The sequence below is a fragment of the Aspergillus uvarum genome, assembly GCF_003184745.1.
Source record: "Aspergillus uvarum CBS 121591 unplaced genomic scaffold BO82scaffold_1, whole genome shotgun sequence".
Taxonomy (NCBI): Eukaryota; Fungi; Ascomycota; class Eurotiomycetes; order Eurotiales; family Aspergillaceae; genus Aspergillus; species Aspergillus uvarum.
The window spans coordinates 216,373-235,451 of NW_020291298.1; the positions used below are offsets into that span (position 1 = coordinate 216,373).

General features: G+C 49.9%; 7 protein-coding genes across 7 annotated transcripts; 4 read left to right on the plus strand and 3 right to left on the minus strand.

Annotated features, from left to right (window-relative positions):
• Positions 1 to 186: 186 nt before the first annotated feature.
• BO82DRAFT_360179 (uncharacterized protein) lies at positions 187 to 967 on the plus strand (the record flags this gene model as incomplete). Its single annotated transcript, XM_025636751.1, has 4 exons — positions 187 to 189; positions 243 to 308; positions 441 to 821; positions 878 to 967. The coding sequence occupies 4 exons, from the start codon at positions 187 to 189 to the stop codon at positions 965 to 967; spliced, it is 540 nt and encodes a 179-aa protein (XP_025497261.1).
• Positions 968 to 3,463: 2,496 nt separating this feature from the next.
• On the plus strand, positions 3,464 to 5,335 carry BO82DRAFT_2021 (uncharacterized protein). The gene is made up of 4 exons (XM_025630615.1): positions 3,464 to 3,684; positions 3,791 to 3,939; positions 4,016 to 5,202; positions 5,282 to 5,335. Exons 1-3 carry the CDS (start codon positions 3,643 to 3,645, stop codon positions 5,160 to 5,162), a joined length of 1,338 nt encoding a protein of 445 aa, XP_025497262.1. The 5' UTR covers positions 3,464 to 3,642; the 3' UTR covers positions 5,163 to 5,202; positions 5,282 to 5,335.
• A 2,998-nt stretch (positions 5,336 to 8,333) lies between these two features.
• On the minus strand, positions 8,334 to 9,063 carry BO82DRAFT_1996 (uncharacterized protein). Its single transcript, XM_025630594.1, has one exon. The coding sequence runs from the start codon at positions 8,992 to 8,994 to the stop codon at positions 8,539 to 8,541; it is 456 nt and encodes a 151-aa protein (XP_025497263.1). The 5' UTR covers positions 8,995 to 9,063; the 3' UTR covers positions 8,334 to 8,538.
• Positions 9,064 to 9,644: 581 nt separating this feature from the next.
• On the plus strand, positions 9,645 to 10,323 carry BO82DRAFT_2070 (uncharacterized protein). Its single transcript, XM_025630661.1, has one exon. It carries the CDS (start codon positions 9,836 to 9,838, stop codon positions 10,214 to 10,216), a length of 381 nt encoding a protein of 126 aa, XP_025497264.1. The 5' UTR covers positions 9,645 to 9,835; the 3' UTR covers positions 10,217 to 10,323.
• A 2,496-nt stretch (positions 10,324 to 12,819) lies between these two features.
• On the minus strand, positions 12,820 to 14,552 carry BO82DRAFT_360181 (uncharacterized protein; the record flags this gene model as incomplete). Its single annotated transcript, XM_025636752.1, has 9 exons — positions 12,820 to 13,145; positions 13,213 to 13,309; positions 13,345 to 13,388; positions 13,438 to 13,477; positions 13,572 to 13,691; positions 13,984 to 14,046; positions 14,190 to 14,216; positions 14,278 to 14,288; positions 14,450 to 14,552. The coding sequence occupies 9 exons, from the start codon at positions 14,550 to 14,552 to the stop codon at positions 12,820 to 12,822; spliced, it is 831 nt and encodes a 276-aa protein (XP_025497265.1).
• Positions 14,553 to 16,275: 1,723 nt separating this feature from the next.
• BO82DRAFT_396999 (uncharacterized protein) lies at positions 16,276 to 16,777 on the minus strand (the record flags this gene model as incomplete). The annotated part of the gene is made up of 2 exons (XM_025638885.1): positions 16,276 to 16,440; positions 16,523 to 16,777. 2 exons carry the CDS (start codon positions 16,775 to 16,777, stop codon positions 16,276 to 16,278), a joined length of 420 nt encoding a protein of 139 aa, XP_025497266.1.
• A 1,951-nt stretch (positions 16,778 to 18,728) lies between these two features.
• BO82DRAFT_2120 (uncharacterized protein) lies at positions 18,729 to 19,053 on the plus strand. Its single transcript, XM_025630711.1, has one exon. It carries the CDS (start codon positions 18,832 to 18,834, stop codon positions 18,997 to 18,999), a length of 168 nt encoding a protein of 55 aa, XP_025497267.1. The 5' UTR covers positions 18,729 to 18,831; the 3' UTR covers positions 19,000 to 19,053.
• Positions 19,054 to 19,079: the final 26 nt, after the last annotated feature.

Genomic DNA, 19,079 nt, shown 5'->3' on the forward strand with positions numbered 1-19,079 from the left:
ACAATTTTGCCGGGGCTGGCACTGGACTATCTCAACAGATACGGGACGGGCTCAACCTTATCCATTGAACTGCTGGCGCGCGCTCTGATCGACACAAGTATAAGTCTGTTTAGTTCCGAAGAGATCCAGAGTAGCACTGGCATTCAGTGATCAGTTTCCCATATTTTCCATCAATATCTTGGCCTCATGGTAGGTATCGCTCCACTATTGGCATAAATAGATCCGACTGAATGATTCTTAAGCGTGGCAAACGAGAAAAGCTCTTCCGCGATTTCATTCATTGGGTCGTCAATCTGGAGGACAGGAAAGTACGAGCAAACCCCGGAATCCAATTGGATATGGCTTTATCACAGTGGTTTTAACGTCCTTTGCTTATTTTCAAAGAAAGCATCATCTTACTGCTTAGGACCTTTTCCATTTCGCAAAAAAACGCCCCCAAGATTCTGAAGCATTGGTGGCGGCACGGAGCTTCCTTTGCAACCGACAAGGAGCTTCCCCACCAAAATATCTCCAGGGTGATGGATATTCTGCAAGAGCTCAATGCCGTGCTGGAGGAGCTCAAGATATTACAATCTGTGACCCGGGATCAGATGCTCGTCGATCGACTATGGAGAGAGAACGCGACGGTCAAGAAGAACCAACTTATCACGCCAGCAGAACAGGAAGCTAGTATTGAACGCATGATTGAAGATGTTAACACTGCCCACAGTCCGATTAATGGGCCGATGGAGCAGAAGCAGAAGGAAGCGACAATTATAGATTCCCAGGCTACCTGCAGCCAGGGTGATAGCATCATGGTCTTCACCACCGTCACCATCTTCGTGCGTGTGATTCCTCTTGGGCAAGCATGTCAAAATACTAATAACTTTCAATACAGCTACCGGCCTCCTTCTTAACGAGCTTCTTCGCATTGAATATCTCCAAGTTTCCTCATGAAGATGGTAATTTCGCCTACCCCGCTAGATAGGTTCTTTCAATCATATGTCAGTGCCCATACATCCCACCTTGCTCACTTTCTCAATGCGTCATATTCTGATCTATAGACACTAGTCGGGGTGACATTTATCTTCTCAGGATTCATCATGGTCCTGGCTTTTAGCGGAGGGCATTTGAAGCACCTATCGGACTCAGTTAAACATTCTCGTGATGAGCTGCAACGATATTCCTTGTAAGACTGGACGCCAAGAGGCAGACGAGCCAGTATGGGAATGTGAGGGGTTCGAAAGAGCATGCATCTCATGATGCCTACGCAAGGTTCTTAAAATTAAAAGAGAGATGTTTCCGTAGGAACACCCCTATTTAAGCACGTTCTGTATGTGTTGTACAGGAATAGCTGGCATCGGCTGCCCGAGGCACTCAATGCCGGGCCAACTATTATTCTAGGCTGAACTGAGCTTTTGACACTATCTTTCCAGTATGCCATGTTCCTTGATCTGCTATTTCTCGTTTAGAAGGGTTATCTTCGAATATAGTTCCCTTTATCCCCTATACCTAATTCTCTTCCACGGGAAACTCATCGGTCGATCCTCGGTGTACCATGATCTCGCGAAAGTCGAAAGACCACGGGGGTGAACGGTCGAGCAAGGTCAAAAGGCCACAAGTTTGGGAGTCGATACCGTATACTCATGACTAAATCTCTCCGTGACTGGCAGTGTACATAGAGCTTTGTAGTAGAAAAGAGTCCGTGTCTTCCAGGGGTAAGCCAGATCAGACAATAGCACGGAGGCGAATGCTACTAGGGTCCCGTATGCTGGGTATGGTATGAAGCACTCGGGGTGGGTGACGAGTCAAAGGGCGGACCCTGATTTGATTGAGAAATTAGCTCGACATAGCCATCAACGTTCAAGACGCTGTAGTAGCTAAGCCATGTAAGTCATATGAGCCATGTCTGGACTGGAGATTTGCTATGAACTGGAGTATAATGGCAGTCGATATATCATTGATATGCCCCTGTCTTTTCTGAATGCGTCGGATAAGAAAGTTATCTCGGCTCTAGTCGAATGCTCCGAATTCTACAGACGTAAGCAAGCAGTAAAATTTGAAGCGATGAAGGCGACGCTTTGAGATTAGAGCTTTGAGAACCTTGCGATTCATCTTATAAGAATGAGGTTTTGATTGAAGTTTTGAGGAGCGTGTGGAGGAGCTTGAACATTTGGAAGAGCTTGGATATTTGCTCTACTCGATGGTTTTTGTGGGTATTTGCTTGACTCGATTGTTTCTCTGCAGAAATGGGTTCAAAGAGAATCAAGGGAGTTGTAGGAGAGAAGAAGATCTAAAGGGACTCTGGGAAAGAGAAGAGCAGCATATCATAATGGTGAGTATTCCACCCCCAAGCTGCCGTAAGATTGGATGTGATACCGCCGGGGGCTACCCAAGCACTTCTAAGCGCTAAGGGTGTCGACTGACTTCGATCGCGGAGAACTTTTGCCATTGTTTGACCTAGGTAAGTCTTTCCTGACCTCAAGCCGCCCCGTGGGTGATCTCGGGAGAATCGCTATTGCAAGCAGGCACCCTGGTGGGAGTGTCCGAGCGACAGAAATCAGTGGACGTGTTGACGGCCATATAGGCGGGGGTATAAGGTTGTGATTTGACGAGTATCGATGGTCCTGGCCAAGGTCTTGATGAAGGAGTATGGCAGCCGAAAGTCTGCCACAAGAGTGTGGTGATGTCGTGGATATCATTACTATGGCATAGATGTTCAATTGTAGTACATAGAGTTGAATGAGTTAGACGAGGTAGGCGCTTCCCCAGACTTTCTACGGGGACAAAGCCTGGGTCATATGTATATATCAACTATCATAGGTTTTTGAGCGTGTCAGGCTGATGATCAAGGGAGGATATTTAGAGGAAGGCTAAGTCTTCAATGATGCTGCCATTGATTTGAGATGCATTCCGTTGTTCACAGGGTTGATTGTAATATAGCAGTCTCATACATTGAATGGATTGCTCTGCGTAATTAACAGAGTGGATGAAACAGTACTAAAGTTTATGATTACCAGAGCCTACGGGTGAATACACAGGGGTTGGCCAGACTGCACTACTGGCATCTACACGTGGTGAATCTATCCAGTATCAGCTCCTAGAGGTTGCAAGAATGTTGTGCCTGAATATACGACCCGCTTTGGACTCTTAGCCTGATCTGGTGAAGCGGGCACAGATGGCCTTGAGTGGCACTGATCGAAAGAATCGAAAGAAATCGAGATCGAGATCGAGATCCAGGGCGTGGGCTGGCGCAAGCCTCAAGAACCTTACATAGACCCAGGATTTGCCGTTGGATAACCATCGGTAAGGCACAGATCGTATGACTGTTCTGTCGCACGGTTTCACCTCTCAGCTATTCGAGTCCAAGTTAGAGAATGCCTCGACTCGATGACGGTACCGGACAAGACTTCGAGGCAGCAAGGCAATGAGACAGTCAGGAAGCCACGTGAATGTGCTGCTGCAATGGACCCATATCACGTGCATCAGTTGCTCGATGACGTCGTGGGTTTTTTTTCCCGCAGACTGACACCTTATCCGTAGTCTGGTAGATTGCTCACTGCTCAACCATCCTCGCAATCACTCACTCATATCTCCTCCTTTTCAGACTTGCTTGACTTGCACTACCATCATGTATCCTTCCGTCTAGCCTCATTCAGCGTAATGAAGAAGACACTGCTTATCGTGTTCATCCACGGCTTCAAGGTACGGTCCGCTCTTGAATATGCGATCCTCCACGCTTCACCTGTCTTGCGCGCACGAATTGTGTCGGTCGCAAACCCATGCCTGTTGGTGTTGCTAATGCTCGCAGGGAGGCGATGATACATTCGGAGACTTCCCTAGGCATTTTTGCACGGTGGTCAGCCGTGCTCTTCCTGCCGTACGAGTGACAACTGCGGTCTACCCAAAGTACGAAACTCGAGGCGACCTGAGAGAATGTGTGAGCACATTTCGGGAATGGTTCGTTGCGTCTTATTTCATGTAAACCCAATTTTGGCTGGTTGAACGTACCACTAAGCCACAGCCGTCGGTGCAGGCTGCAGAATACAGTCATCGACCTGGAAGTCGTGAACCGAACAGCTTCGCCCACCGTGGATCCTTCGGTCCATGTGTTTCTAGTCGGACACTCCATGGGTGGGATTGTGGCGGCGGAGACACTCCTGCTACTGGCTTCCGAGCAGCCTCTGCCTCCCAAGCCCGCCGTCAATGTCTCAACGCAGCCCAACGCACCCGGCTCTTGCACAGATTCGGACACTTCCATCGGAACCAGCTCATTTATGTTTCCGCATATTCAAGGGGTTCTCGCATTCGACACGCCGTTCTTGGGAATTGCGCCCGGGGTGGTTTCGTACGGGGCCGAGGGACAGTTTCGAAATGCCACCACCGCATATACCGCATTGTCTGAAGTGGCTGGCCTGTTCGGAATCGGAGGGAGCAACAATTCTTCAGGGGAGACAACATCGTCCGATCGCTCAGGGGAGCCTAAGGAATCTCTACCGACTGCATCGACCAACGACGCCGCTGCCACGCCGTCCTGGCAACGGTGGGGTCGGTACGCGATGTTTGCCGGAGCAGGCGCTTTGGCGGCCGGCGGGGCGGCAGCAGTGTATTCGCAGCGTCAGCGACTTACCGATGGCTGGGGCTGGGTGTCATCCCACCTGGTTTTTGTTGGCTGCCTGGCACGCTCTTCCGATTTGCGGCAGCGCCTGGCGTTGATCTCGGAAGTGCAAAAGGACCGCGGGATTGCCTGCGTCAATTTCTACACGTGCTTGGGCAAGAATGCGAGCTCACTGGTAGAGAACACAAATCGTAGCAATACGTCGTTCAGCCAAAAGATCATACGCTCAAAGGACCGCACTTTCTGTTCGCTTCCAGCGGGAAGCCAAGGTCCGGAGGTTCCGGTGCCAGGTCTCCGATGGGCTAGAGCCGTGAATGATAAAGCTGCAGATGAAATCAAAGCTCATACCAGCATGTTCTTGCACACTGAAAACCCGGGCTACGCTTCACTCATTCGCGAGGCAAGCAGAGCGCTAGTGGAGTCAGTCGACCGGGGCTGGTACGCCACGGCTACAGGACCAATTGAGGAGGTGGATGGAGACATGCCGCAGCCCAAGAGTGGCACCCTCCAGGAGAATTCCGATGGTGGATTCATGGACGGCGACGATGTGGTGGTTGTGGACTAAAAGCTTCAGTGGTTGAGGAGGGGGGAGCCCAGTGAGGGAAGTCCCTCTTCTTCCTCCAACCCCTATCTCACCCAACCCATTTTTCTTTACTTTCCTCTGGTTGCCAACACTTCGTACAGATTGCTATTGTCCACGGCCTGGAAGTGATTTCAATGGAACTGCTTCTGCATCCGATATTGTCCCGTTGCTCCACTAAATTCCGAGATCAAGTTTTTCGCTTACCCGGGCAACAATAACACGCACGCTTGAAAGGCGTGGGTTTGGAGCTAGTGGAAGAAGGGTCCGATCACATCCAGGCTGACAACGCAGGCGGGGGCCAGACAGCAGATTTGTGCACACGAAATGAAGATTCGTGGCTTACATCTGGCACAGCCAATTGCGCGTGCCCCGGGAAGTATTGCAATAAAGTGATTATACGTTCCATAGGAACGGACTGATAACATTCGATCCATCCATGGACGGTGGACCTTCCCCTTTCCAAAGACCCGGCCGTGCGTCGAGTCCGGGTCCACCATACGGACTAAAGGAAACTGGTTTGGATGGTTTTATTCCTGATTAACAACCAAAACTTTTGTCGGGAGGAGAAGTTCCCATCTTCGAACACTACGGTCCCTACTCATGTCCTCATCAGACCACCATTCACTAGAGTAGGGGAGTCCGTTTACTTCAGCGGTTGATCAACCCTCATGAGAAATGTCGCACGTGACCTGGGTGGCATTTAGTCAGTTACCGTACCGATACGGCGGGTCCTCTCGGCGGATGGAATGAGGCAGTTTGCAGTCAGGGTAGAAGTTTCGTGGAGGAACGAAATCGAGATCTAGTGACTGACCATGAATCGATGGCTGGCCTGAGTCAGCGGGTTCTCTGAGTAACTTAGTAGGTAGTCACCTATCTCGACCACGAACAGGAGGACATGACGTAAAGAGCCGGTTTCAGACTCGATCACTCGATCGCCCACTGAGTTCCAAATTTTGGGCGGTAGGGTTAATTCCGAGTATAGTCCGAGACAGAATAAAGTCAATGCCGACGTTCAAAGAGAATTTGTTTCAGGGGGAAAACATTGTGGTCGACCTTACAAGCAATCGTTTCTCACATGGAATACCTAATGAATTCATTTCTACAGAACATCTCTAAAAGTCCAGCACACTACTCGGAACTGCAGTCCCTTTCTCAAAAACTACCCTGTGTATGTATTAAGGACTAGGCCGGCCTGAGCTTACCTGAAATAGGCAGGTTCTTTGAGAAGCCTCAGCCCGAGAGGGCAACATTGATTAAACTAACCCTTGATCTATCTTGTCCAAAATCTAGGTGGCAAGCAGTGCCGCTAAAATGCACTTTACTAGCGACCCTGCCCATGCGCTGGCCGCAAGTAAGCAACAGTGAGCGGCTATACTTCAGCAGCGACTAACTACCCATCATGCATAAGCTACCTAGGTAGTCAACCATACGGCGAGCTCGATTCGAACCGGGCCAGTCTGAATGTGTACGACATCCTGACTGTACTTTACTTTTGAAAAGTGTTGATGGTTGCAACGTGCAGCACAGACCAGTACAGTACTTTTTGCCATTGATGCTTCACCAGCACTACCTGCCGGGTTTACCCCTGTAAGGACAATGGCTTGATCTCCCTGAGCTCTGGGCAGTGGAAAGCAAACAAGCACTAGTTAGTACAAAGAGTGTCGATAAAGAACGAAACAAAGAAATGCGAAACTCCCCCTCCGATCGACTCCTTCTTTCCCCCGCTTCAGCCCCACCCGTGCCTTTAGCTCCTCTCCTACTCGGCGAATGCCGAGCGGGCTAAATTCTCTAACGGTTGTGGTTCTGACTCGCAGATGAACCAACCAACCTATCTCGTCGAGTATGTACCTATCCACTCAGTATCCTGTCACCCTGTGGCTGCTCCATCCCCATCGCCTCAACTCGGCAGATGAAAATGCCGCCATGACCCCCCTTTCTTTCTCTTTCAAACCCGCCTTCTCCTCCCTTCCTGCCCTCCTCCTCTGTGGATTTGTTTGCTTCGGCCCCTGGTCTTTGCTATGAGATCGTCGTTCCCAATCACGCTCACTCCTTCTTTGGGAGGGTGGTGTATAGGAACATCTACCTATGCTTGAGCTCCCACTGCAGGAATTATTAGTGATTGTGAAACCAGATACGTTGCCCTGGTCATCGCCTCCACTTGTGTGTGGTCAATCTGTTACCCACATCATATGAAATGGTAGCAAAGTGAAAAGAGAGAGAGGGGATTAAAAAAAGAAAGACAGAAAGAAAGGCATGGTAGCTGCTACAGTGCAGAGCGCAGACCAAGTGTCTCCCTCGGCCGAACAATAGATTGAGGCTACCCCGTCTGTGTTTACCGGTAGCAATCTATTTACCTGCCTGCTAACTGCTTTGGTAGTGTTGGAGCGCGACGGTCGGGACGGGGCCGAGACCATTGCATCCACCATCACCACCGCCATATAACAGACATATGGTACCATTTGCAGCATCTCCCTCCCTCTTTCCTAATACGAGATAGATTGCCGTCAAGTACAGACTACTCAATTGTCCACTCTGCCCCTCCGTGACAATCTAGACTAGATTTAGTCTGCTCGGGCCCTAACCTCCGCGACAGCGGTCGGTCGGAGCTCAGGCCCCATCGGACTTCCTGCCAGCCAGTCTAGCCACACCTGCAATTCCTTCCTGGCACCTGCAGATGAATATCCACCCCGTGGGTTGCTGTCACTGGCGGTCTCGCTGCTACTCTGGACCCTAGATTAAGGTCAGTCATCAGCCTGCGACTACAATCTCGACATGATTGGTCCCACAAATAGAGTTAGTGGCTGCATAGGTTCATTCATAGTTAGGGCATTGTCGGCCCTGACCGAACTGCAGAAAATCTCACCAGTCGGGGTCCACAGTGAACATAGGCTGTGCGGAAACTGGGCCGGGGCAAGCATGCGGTGATCATGGTGGACTTGCATTCGCATCACCCAATGAAGCTCACTTGATATGGTCAACTTACGACCTTCCCCATATCATATATTGGGCCTGCACTAGACCGACCCGAGCCTGGATTCGCCCAATGGACCTGTGGAAAGCTACTTAGATCAGCTCCTGGAAATAATTCAACTCGACCAAAGTGGAAGCAAAATGCCAGTATTAAACCACTTTGAGTGCTATGGACAGGAACACAAATTGAAATGCATGATGCTCACAGCAGTTTATGGTTGAGGGCTCGCCATTGCCCATGCATGAGGATCCTGGTTAGCGCCACGTGCGAGAAAAAGCAACAACGGCTGCGAGGGACCGCGTCGATCACCCATTGCCCGACCCGATCAGTCCGACGCTGATGGGGCTTCGCATCGCTGTGGAACGCTATCCGCCGTTCCTCTGGCCGTTAGGCCGCCCCCGGCGGATGTACGTATTTCTCATGTAGCAAGACCCGCCGCGCCTCGGGGAACCACCTTCTTTTCGGCCATTTTCGCCTTGACTTTTTGGGGTTTAGACTTTTGCTTTTTCTTCTCTTTTTTTCTTCGATTTTCTCTTTTCTTCTCCTGTGGCCGTATTTGCCAAACGACGTAGGAAAAGTCCTGCAACCTGCAGAGCGGGTCCGACATCGAACAGGCAGCTCGACTAAGGATCTCGATTCAATCATGGGGGAGGGGGCCAAACCGTTGGTACATTGCAACTCGATTCTCCGCATAGACAGGGCAAAGGACTGGAAAGGAATATTATGAGGGAAGGAGCTCCAGGAGAGGCGAGAAGAGACACAATCATATTCACAGACGTCTCTACAAGAAGTGACTACAGCCAACCCGCAACTCTGAGAGAAAACAACGCGGAAATGATACATTACTATCAAGGAGTGCAAATAGACCGGATAAGGCCACCCCCATGAAGGAAATTCAAATCTGGAAATGGATGGAAATATAGTAAATTAAAACCGGCGGAAAAAGAAAATTCAATTGTAAGGCGGTTGCTTGTCCCCTGTTGCTACTACCTACAGCCGGCTTGTGATGGGCCATGGCCGATGCTGGTAGTAGGCAAACAACCACCCCTCAACCCACCATCACCATCACCACCACTTCCTTAACGAGAATATATTATATCTGGTCTGGAACGCCCTCAACCATGAACAAAAGCTTTCTCAACCTTGCTCCGAGCAAGAAGTCTATCGAATCGTTGAGTCTGCTTGTTACCCTGCTCTTTGCTGCAACCCAACTATATCATCCTCTTTACCTTTCGATTGAATCAACATCCTGGGTCATTTCACTCTCAATCTCACTCTCAATCTCAATCTCTTATTCCTAACCACCGAACTTGTGAGCTCGGACCTCAGCTGGCCACTCATATTCGCTGTCACTGCGATTGCTCTCCTACTCAGCCTGGTTGAGTTTAAAGATCTGACAGCCATGTGCAACTACTATAAAAACTTCTACATTTCCACCTCCTGTCGCGCCCCCCACAACCACTTCTTGAAAACAGAGGTGGAGGGCATCAAGGATAACTCACGATGTGGCAAAGCACCTCATGAAAGAATAATTGTCCTGCCGGAAAAATGCACCTTGTGCATCAAGGAAGGCATATGAGTGGTAACAATAAGAGTTTTGTTGGGGGGGGGAGGGGGGTTTCCCTCGTTACCAGAACCTAGGAAGAAGGGAGAAATTGTCTGCCATTTGACAGGAGCGGAAGGGATGATAAGATTCCATGATCCGGCATTGGGAAGAAGCTTCCTTATGGGAAACTGTTATACCCTCCAGGCTCTCAAGTTGTTTAGCTACGCCCACCCGCCGGGCGACGGACTTTACGACTTCCTCCAGCTACCACTTACTACCACTCACTACCTGACGTTAACGCGCCAACAACGGCGCCTTCCTCGTTCAAACATCCCGCAATCTCTTTGTCTTCTCTTCCGTCACCCACTGCTGCACTGCCATCCCTGCTTTCTCATCTCCATCTCCATCTCCTTCTTCTTCTTCTTGTCCTCTTTCATATTCTTTCTTCCTTCTCATTCTGCTGCCTCCTGGTTCATCTTCCTGCGACGAAACCGTGTCTATTTCTTTTGGTCTCCTTGATATTCACTTGCATGGCGCTGAGGGGAGTTTTAGAAGGAGCAGTCTAGAATCGCGTTCTGCATACCATCGTTACTATCTACAATGGAGAGCTAGCTACCTTTGCTATTTGGGGTTTGCCTACTGCCGCAAAGTCAAGAGCAAAATCCATTTTAATTTCCTTTTCTTCCTTCTAGAGTATTTTTTTTCGCGGACGTCAAATCTCGCTTGAAAGAGAATGGCACCATCACGACTACTTCCCTTTTTTCATCCTCCCGATAAAAAAAACAAGCAGCATCACATGTTCTATTCTCCGGAAATCCACTTTCCGGCTTTTTCCATCAGAGGAGAACATGGCAGCTCCCAACCTTCCATCCATCCGCCATGGCGAATTCCATCCGAATAAACAACAGATGGACATAACAGGCCAGTGCTGGGCTAACGCTACACAAGGTCCGCCTTGACCCTCTCCCGCACTACGGCGGCATAATGGCTCGCGAGGTGTCCCGGGGACACTCTCCAACGCTAGAGATTCTTAGTCGGATTTTAATTACTGACACCTATTCTACTGCCGCCCTCTATGGGGCCCTCCGATGAAGTCTGTGCTCCATCTCCTCTTGTTCTTCCGCGTCGTCAGCGACCGGCCGAAACCAAGCCAGGGCCCTGCAACGGGTTTGACAAGTACTCTTGGACCAGCGGCCGGGGGTGATTTCCAGCACCGCAGCACAACCCTTGGAGATTCGAGGGTCGCACCAGTTTGAGCTCCTGGCAGGGCTCTTTGAGAGCCCCTTGTTAGTACCAATCAATGAAGTAGGAGGAGTGAACTCTCGAAGAAGGTCTACTGGAAGGACGAGAATCCGAAAACGAAAATTGAGAAAGGCCAAAGGCCCACAAAAGCAAAGAAATCAACAAAAGAAAAGAGAAAATGAAGACGGACCATTGTAGACGGGATCTCGAGCGGGAGAAACAGGATCAAGCGATGCAGCAATCAATACCTTTTGCCCAGTGCAGTGAATCCCGAACCCTCCCCAGCCAACCGGAGAAGTATTTCCCGTTCGACGTAGGCATTCATGGGCTCCCTCCTATGGCGACCATACTGCCTGTCACTCGGAACACCACCTGACGTTGCTGTGCATCGGTATGCGATGCAGAGTTCCTCATGCTGAAACTCGACACAGAGCGCGGTTACACATCTAATGACACGCACACAGGTTGCGACTAGCTACCTTAATCATCCGGTATTGCATGAGACGGTGGATACCCTGCTAATCTACCGGTTTGTCTATTGACTACTAAACTGCCATCCGGTCAGCAGTATACCTTTCTTACTGATTTTTCTTTCCACTTTTTCCTTATTCATTTTACTATTGCTTTCAAGGCCATGTTTTCTTTGTCTTTGTTCTTCTCTTTCCTTGTGTGATGTTTTTCCTCGGAGCGGGGACGAGGGAGGAATGCGTCGATGGCAGCCATTGATAGGCGTGCAAAGCCAACGACGACCACGATCTTTTCCCCCGCCTGGTGCCTATCACATTATTTGTCAAGTCATTGGGCACGCTGATTGTTCAGTTTCAGCAACAAATCAAAGTTGGGCCTGTCTTGTGCTTTTCTTTCGCGTTTTCTTGATTTTCCTCTCCGTGGTTTGTTTCGAGGTTGTGAGAGCCCTTAAAGATACATTGATTACTTCCTAGGCCAACATTCAGAACGGTTCCCACTCAACCCACATTCGGACCGATAGTGCATTCCTGCAGGGCAAACTGATGGAGTCCCCACCCCTTCGGGCTGCAGGCTTACGATGAAGAACGGAGTAGTGAGCATCACCGGCCCAACCCCTTTGTGAACCAATCCACAATATACATACAGCATGCATAACTCAGTCAGAGAAGTACGGCAGGTTAGCGAGACGGTAAGATACGTGTGTCGCCGACCTTGCTTCTGCTGAACATCCATTTATTTTTTTTATTTGTTCGACTGAGAGTCTGATCTTTTTCCTCCCAGGTCAAGGAAAACCGGTTGGAGCGGATATTTCCAGCAAACCGAGGAACGACATTCAACCAGTCGACGGTCAGATTAGTCCAATCTGGTTTCAATTGGCCGTGGATGAGTCGTCGATCACTCTAATCATCATCTCTTTGAGCCGGAATGACGTTTTTGACCTCTCGATTCCAGATTGTCCTCGTGAGAAATTAAATCGATTTCTTTGCATCTCCGTGGCGCATCCATGCACTTTTTCCCGTTCTTGGATGAGAAAAAAAAATATTACTACGATCGGCAAGTCTCCACCAATGTGCGAACACATATGCTCGACATTAAGCGACAGAGATAGGCCAGCTGCATCATCGAGTCAGTCACCATGCCCTGCCCCGGCGGCCCAGTTTTCCCCCACTAGATTACCGTGTAGCACCACGGAGTTGCTTCCGACGCCAACCCTTCGGGAGATGATACACAACAACGGCTGGATCGAGGATCGAGGTGGGACCCTATCGATTGATGCATATTTGATTGCTTCTTTGTCTGCCGCCCATCACTTTTTTTTTTTTCTTCTTTTCCACCAGTACCGTCCGTGAGAATCGGATTAGAAAACAACGGCCCCATGCCAGTATGACCTCATCGCTCCGCAATCCGCCTGTTCATTGTTTGCTTGATGACAAGGGCTTCGAAGTGGAGAAGGCTTGAAACCCGCCATTGATTATTGTCTGGAACCCGGCCTCTGCCGGCCACCAACCCATCCCTCGAAAGGGGATGATCCATGCAGTTTGGGTCCCTGAACACGGTAGTTGCGGTGTCAAACTCGCAATTACCGGCGGAAATTGGGGGGTAATGTCATTTGTCTCTTGTTCCAGATCGCCATCGGCCGCGTGCCCCTCAAACAAGGGTAGGTGTGTCTTACCAAAGTCAAGAAACAACACGTAGGCATGCTGATCGCCAAGAAATTCCTGCGGCAAATTCTGCCACGCTATGGATGACTAGTTTAGGCGCTTTGCTCAGCACTAATTCTTGTCTCGGCTGGAAAGACCGCATACTCGGTTGCTGGCTAATTTGAGATTGCTGACGGTAAATCTCGCAAGGTGAGCCAGCTTGTTTCGGGGTGGCTGTTTGACCGTCGGGTACCTGAAAGCCCTATTGATCTTGGTAGAGCTGACGGACTTGCTTACTATAAGAGGAATGCTGTGCGGATACGACTTGTTATACGAGCGATCTGGGTCACGGGACCATAGGTAATCATTATGCTTGATATGAGTACACACCTCCCCACAGACGGATTGCGGCAGCAGTAATGTTGGAGAACTGGTGCCGGGTCCGAAGAGGGTAAGTACTGTACTTTACCTCTCACACCATGGCCATAAACGAAATCCTTGGAGATCCTGTCAATAAAACTCACATTAAGCCCCAAGGGGAAGTGCGTACATCGGTGCATCAAAACGAACGCCAGTCGCATAGGTAGGTATACAGTGCGGTGGTTATGACCGAGTACAAGCCAAGCGAGATCGTCAAGGCCTCCCTGTTGTAGGAACTACCCAACCTAGTGGACCGAGGGGATGCACGAGGGTTGATGTTACTCTTGTTATAGCTATATGATGGGGCCATAAGTCATGGAGGGTTCGTCACATTCTCCCCAGACATGCATAGTATGATGAGTTTGGGGCATACTTATTGAGCCCGCTATACTACTGGTAGTCAGGTAGTCGTAATATGTGGTAGACTACTCGGCGAATCCGGAGTCCGCATACTGCTACTTGCGGAAGCCAAAAGGCCTGTCAAACAGATACACATAACTCGGTAGGCAAACGGACCTCCTCGCAGATAAGGTGCTTATGTTGGCCGTCCAATGCCCCTGCACCAATCAACGGACCTTCCTATCCACGATTGTTTTGTATGTACTGTACTGTACCTTTTATCTATGTGTCTGATACTGTAGGGCTCGACTTTAATGATATCAAGAATTATACGTTGTGGCGGTAGATCCTCTCCTCCCCTCCCCTCTTGCGCACAAAACTACCTTGGGAGGGTTAAGGGGCTGTGAAGCCTGATACGTAGGTATGTAGTCAGTCGGTCGGTCGGGGCAGTGGATTGGTTTATCTACTTACGTACGTCTGTACTGTACTGACTTATGCACAATAATTCCTTAGAGACTATACTGTACGCTGTCACTGACTGACTTCAAAGACCAGGATTTCGGCCTAGAGGCTGGAGCAAACTGTCGCTTGTCGCATGGACTTCTCGGATAGACTACATCGAGCGTCCGAATCCCTTACGTACGTACGGCCCTATCGGGAACAGTGGGGGCGGGCCCGGGGGGGAAGAACTGTCCCTGGTTCAGTACAGTGTCTTTTCCTTTCCGAGAGAAAGTAAAAAAAAACATTGTTTAAACATCCATTTTCCACATTGTTTTAAATAGGACAAGCAAAGACAGAATCGAGTACGCAATGCATAATTTTGACAGCGGGTGAAGAGGACCCGGATAAACGTGAGCGTATTAGTCTATGACCGCAGGGTATAGCAGACTATGGCCTACCAGGAGACTCTAACTTATACTAAGTGATAGTAGCTTGGAAGCAATAGGCTGGGTGTAGTGTAGTCGGCGGATAAGTCTCCAACTTGGAGAGAATTGGAGGCCCTTCTGGATGGTACAGTACGTCAACTGGCTTACTGAACGTAATATGCGATCGCGAATATACCGCGTGATAAGATTAAATCATGCATAATAGAATCCATCCCTATAGTTGTGGTGGATTATAATATCATCGATATAATCACAATTAGCGCGGAAGCAGTCGGTTAGTCAGTTCATGGTGAAAAGATTCAACTTTCCCTTCCTTCAAAGCTGCCATGCAACAAGCCAGGGCTGTATATATGAGTAATAACATGACTCGCGAAAGCTGACGAAGATCAGAGATTTTCGCTTATGGGTTGCCTATCTCACTGCGCCATTCTGCAGAAGAAAGAGGTAGAGAAAGGGGAGGGGGAGCAGAAACTCGCTACCGAGGCCCCTGAGAAAAATTCCCTGCGTGAATTAGCGTATTCGAGGAGGCCCCTAAGAGGTACTATAACGCGTGGACTGACGCTCCAAAACAAACCATCAGAGAACGTGCATGCTAATTATCCAATTCATCAAAGCACTGAATTGGTGAGAATCGAAGACGACAATTGGTTCGAATGATTGATAACATCTCATGGACCAGGATTGGAACAGGCCTGGAATTCCTAAAGCAGAATCTTCGTTCTTGTTGGTCAGAAATCCCAAGTCAATGCAATGTGACTTCGAGACACCGGAAGCTTGTAGTTTAAAGCTTCGGAAATACATCAAGGTGGCCTGATCTGGCCACTACAACGAGAACAATGGCTTGTTTATCGTCGTCCGGACGTGGTTAAAAACTTCAGACAATGCCGAAGGATGATCCCTCCCTCCGCGAGCCATGCAGGAGCCTGTCCTGACTAGGTGAGTGGCCAAGGCTCGTGCCCCCAGCAGGATAGCGTGGACAATTCGGTGAGTCTGCCAAATCGCAGCCGACGGCCGACCCCGTCCACCCTGCCCCCCGTAGTCGTCATGACGGCTCTGGCGCACATTGGAAAATTACTGGCTCGCCGGAACATGCACCAGCACGTATCGGTCAGGATCTAAGCGCCGACTTATTGCAGGACGGCGACCTGACCCCCTTGGCATGCCTGCGCGTTGCATGTAGGTATTATGCTCGTTACAGGTGACGCTGAGGGCGGCGTCCAAGCCCGAATGCCTTCCGCGTGTTCGTACATGGACGATAGAATCACTCGGTCTTTTCTTCGTAGAAGAAACCTATGTTATAAAACCATGTCGATTCGAATGGTATTGACAACAGTGGCCGTTCTGACCGCAAATCATGGAATGCGGTGGTCCACTTCTATTAAAACCGTTGCCACTCATTGGCCGGCTAACTTTTCCGGTGTATTGGAACGACCCTTGTACCATAGTATTCTCGTAGAAGCTGGTATTCCACATCCATCTTATTGCGAGATCCCGGCGTCATCCCAACCGAATGAAATTCCGTGGCAGTCGACGTTGTTGCAACTACGACCCCGAAGTATCTTCAAATGGGCCATCGCGGGCGCTACTCCGCCGCTTGGTCAAGGCCGATCACAATGGAAATCCGACCAGCAGCGATGCTTCCGACCAGGCATCCGGAAAGCGGGAAGAGAGCATCATCCGGATAGGAATTGCCGGCAAGAGGAGTGTGGATGTGAATTTTCGCGCGCCGCGGCTTCCCGTAATGTGACTAGTTGTGTTTAACGTCCGGTGTCCGGTCAATCCCACGCAGGCATCGAGATAATAGGGCTTTTGTTCGTTCGATCTCCCACGACACTGTTAGCAGGGACCATCGCATTCGACTCGGCCCACATGATGTACTCGCCGTCCTTCGGCGCGCTCTCGAGAAGGTATGGTCGCGCACGTAAACGTTGGCTTAGCTCCCATTTCGAGATTCGCTTCCGCCAACACTTCGGAAGGCTCCACGACATCCGAATCAAACACTGAGAGCGCCATGGGCGTCGCTCGATAGCATTGGGATTCAGCGACGTGTTGAGGTACAGTTGTTGTCTCACAATCACAGCCATTGAGCAAACTGCAGCACTGCTCGGTCAGTACAGACGCAACGCGATCAATATGCGCTTGCTTCACGTCATTAAATTCAGTGACACCTTGGAATAATGCCATGTGATAAATGGTACACCTGACCGTTGCACCGCTCTTCTGTGAGTAACATTCATAATCTCCACAACCAATTCTGTAGACTAACTGCCAATGAGCAAGGGGCTAATGGCACAGCACGCTCCTCCAAACAGCACCCGTATCCAAATGCACAAGCGTTGCACGTGCTTGCCTTGCATACGCACCCGTGGTGCTTGCAAAGCAATGTCAGACGCTGCGGTACGTTGTTGTAAGACGATGATGCTTCTCTCTCGGAAACTTCGTGAGATCTCAAAGTGATCAACCACTCCGGCGGTAAGAATGATCATAAAGGTCGAAGGGCAGGATTCATTCCTTTCACCATTCAGAAGTAATTCAGGTCTGTCACACTTACAGGACACAACCCTCAGGGATCGGGAATCTTCGCTGCTGTGTCCGTCTGCACCTACCGACCAATGGATTATTTTGATCGAAGGTAATATCAACCGGGCTCACACCTCCCCACAAGCTCAGGCGAGACTGCTCGATAATGTTTCTGCATCAGCAGCACTATCAGGCAACAAGCATCCCTGCACGATAGTCTGATTGGAGGATGGATAACCCAGCCATAATAAGCCTGAGGACATGAATCGTCGAGTGCTCAATCACAGCCAGGTGGGGTGCACGTGGATTCAGACGGGCATCTTCACGCGGACCGAAATCGCCTACGCTCGTTGACGGGAGCGGTAATGGTATCCGAATTCGAGGGAATTCCCAGCCGTCCCAGACATTCGCCGCCTCGCGCCACCGGGATCCGCTTCCACCAAATAAGTCTGTAGAGAGGGAAAGATGTCTTATCAGGATCCGTCCCACACAACACGCGCCCTTCGCCTTTGTCTAGTTCTCCGTTTTCTCGGTCTTTTCTGCTCGGTCGAAGTTGACTTTCTGTCGTCGTGATTGAACAATCTGCAGAATGTCGTGATACCGAGCGTCTATGAACCCTCTCAGCATAAACGCCTAGCATATGAAACTCCTCAGAGCTAGATCTACTGGGCTTGTCCGGGTGGCATGACTGCAGATTAGGCATGAGGAGGCCCTAGCTCAATCGGCTTTGCTCAGCTGGCTCAGATGCAAATCCAAAAGTTTGAACTTTTGACGTCCGCCCCCTATCTTTGGCGATTCTTGTTCAGCTGATAATCAAACAAGAGAACACAAGGCTATCATCCACATTCTCGACAAGCAGGCCGTAACTTTTTTCTCAGCGTGTGATATAGCGCACGGGTTTGCTCATGTTGCTGTGTCATCGCGAGAGCCGCGGATCAGGGGCTCGTGGAGGGCGCATTGCTGCCGGACAGCAGTCAACTCGGCGAAACTATCGGTTGGAATAATATTTTAGGGGGATTTCGCGTCGATCACTGCTGACAGGACATTTGTCGTGTGGTTCCTTCACGTTGATGCGGATAAAAGGAAACTAGTTAATAAAGACCTTTTGTCAGTGAAATGAGAGGTATGGAATCCCCCTGCAAGATGCTGCAGTGCTTTCAAGTCAGCCAGTGAAAGGTGTTATCTCTAGGAGTATGTACTCTGCTTCTTGGTTGTTTTCCGGAGCGAGTCAAGCGTTATTTATCCATCTTCGCAACTGTGCCTAGTCTGGGGGGCTTTGGACCTATGTCTATCGCAGCCTATGTTGAGGATAATGCACCAAAGTTATCACGAACTTCACTTGAAGATGAGCGTTACTTCGCGAAGCTGATAAGAAAGATTCTTGGATAATTCGGAATGGTTGTCGCAGCTCGGTACGTTTCCAGTCGACAGCGGACAAGTTGAACTGAGAAGGAAAAGAAGAAAGGATACGGCTATGGCTGGTGTTAGGTGGCAGCAGCGCGTCTAGTTTTGGCTTTGTGGCTTCTTCACCTACTATGTCCGATGCGAGCCGACACTTGTTCTCGGATTTCAGGGGAGACAGAATCAACCTCTGCCGGAGAACGGAACCATTCTCCTAATGGGGGCTCCGGCCCTCCTTGTTGCAGTGCAGGCAAATCCTGTGCCAATCAAAAACAAACCACCTAGATCTCAAGTTACCGGAATCAAGGAAGCCAGCAGGTTTTGGCCGTCAGCCTCTTCAGCAATCGGAGCCGATACGCTGCCCCGGGACAAGCCAATGCAATGAGCGTTGAGACAGCGGGTGATCACAAAGACGCTAAGGGCAGGGAACCGGAATGTGGCTCCTTGAGGAATCCACTCGTGACA

Bases quoted from the DNA above. Each gene is read 5' to 3' on its own strand.
- BO82DRAFT_2021 (XM_025630615.1), top strand. From the start codon at position 3,643: ATGAAGAAGACACTGCTTATCGTGTTCATCCACGGCTTCAAG. The intron at 3,685-3,790 runs GTACGGTCCGCT...TAATGCTCGCAG, and splicing joins TGTTCATCCACGGCTTCAAG to GGAGGCGATGATACATTCGG. The intron at 3,940-4,015 runs GTTCGTTGCGTC...CCGTCGGTGCAG, and splicing joins GTGAGCACATTTCGGGAATG to GCTGCAGAATACAGTCATCG.
- BO82DRAFT_1996 (XM_025630594.1), bottom strand. From the start codon at position 8,994: ATGTATCATTTCCGCGTTGTTTTCTCTCAGAGTTGCGGGTTGGCTGTA.
- BO82DRAFT_2070 (XM_025630661.1), top strand. From the start codon at position 9,836: ATGATAAGATTCCATGATCCGGCATTGGGAAGAAGCTTCCTTATGGGA.
- BO82DRAFT_2120 (XM_025630711.1), top strand. From the start codon at position 18,832: ATGGGGGCTCCGGCCCTCCTTGTTGCAGTGCAGGCAAATCCTGTGCCA.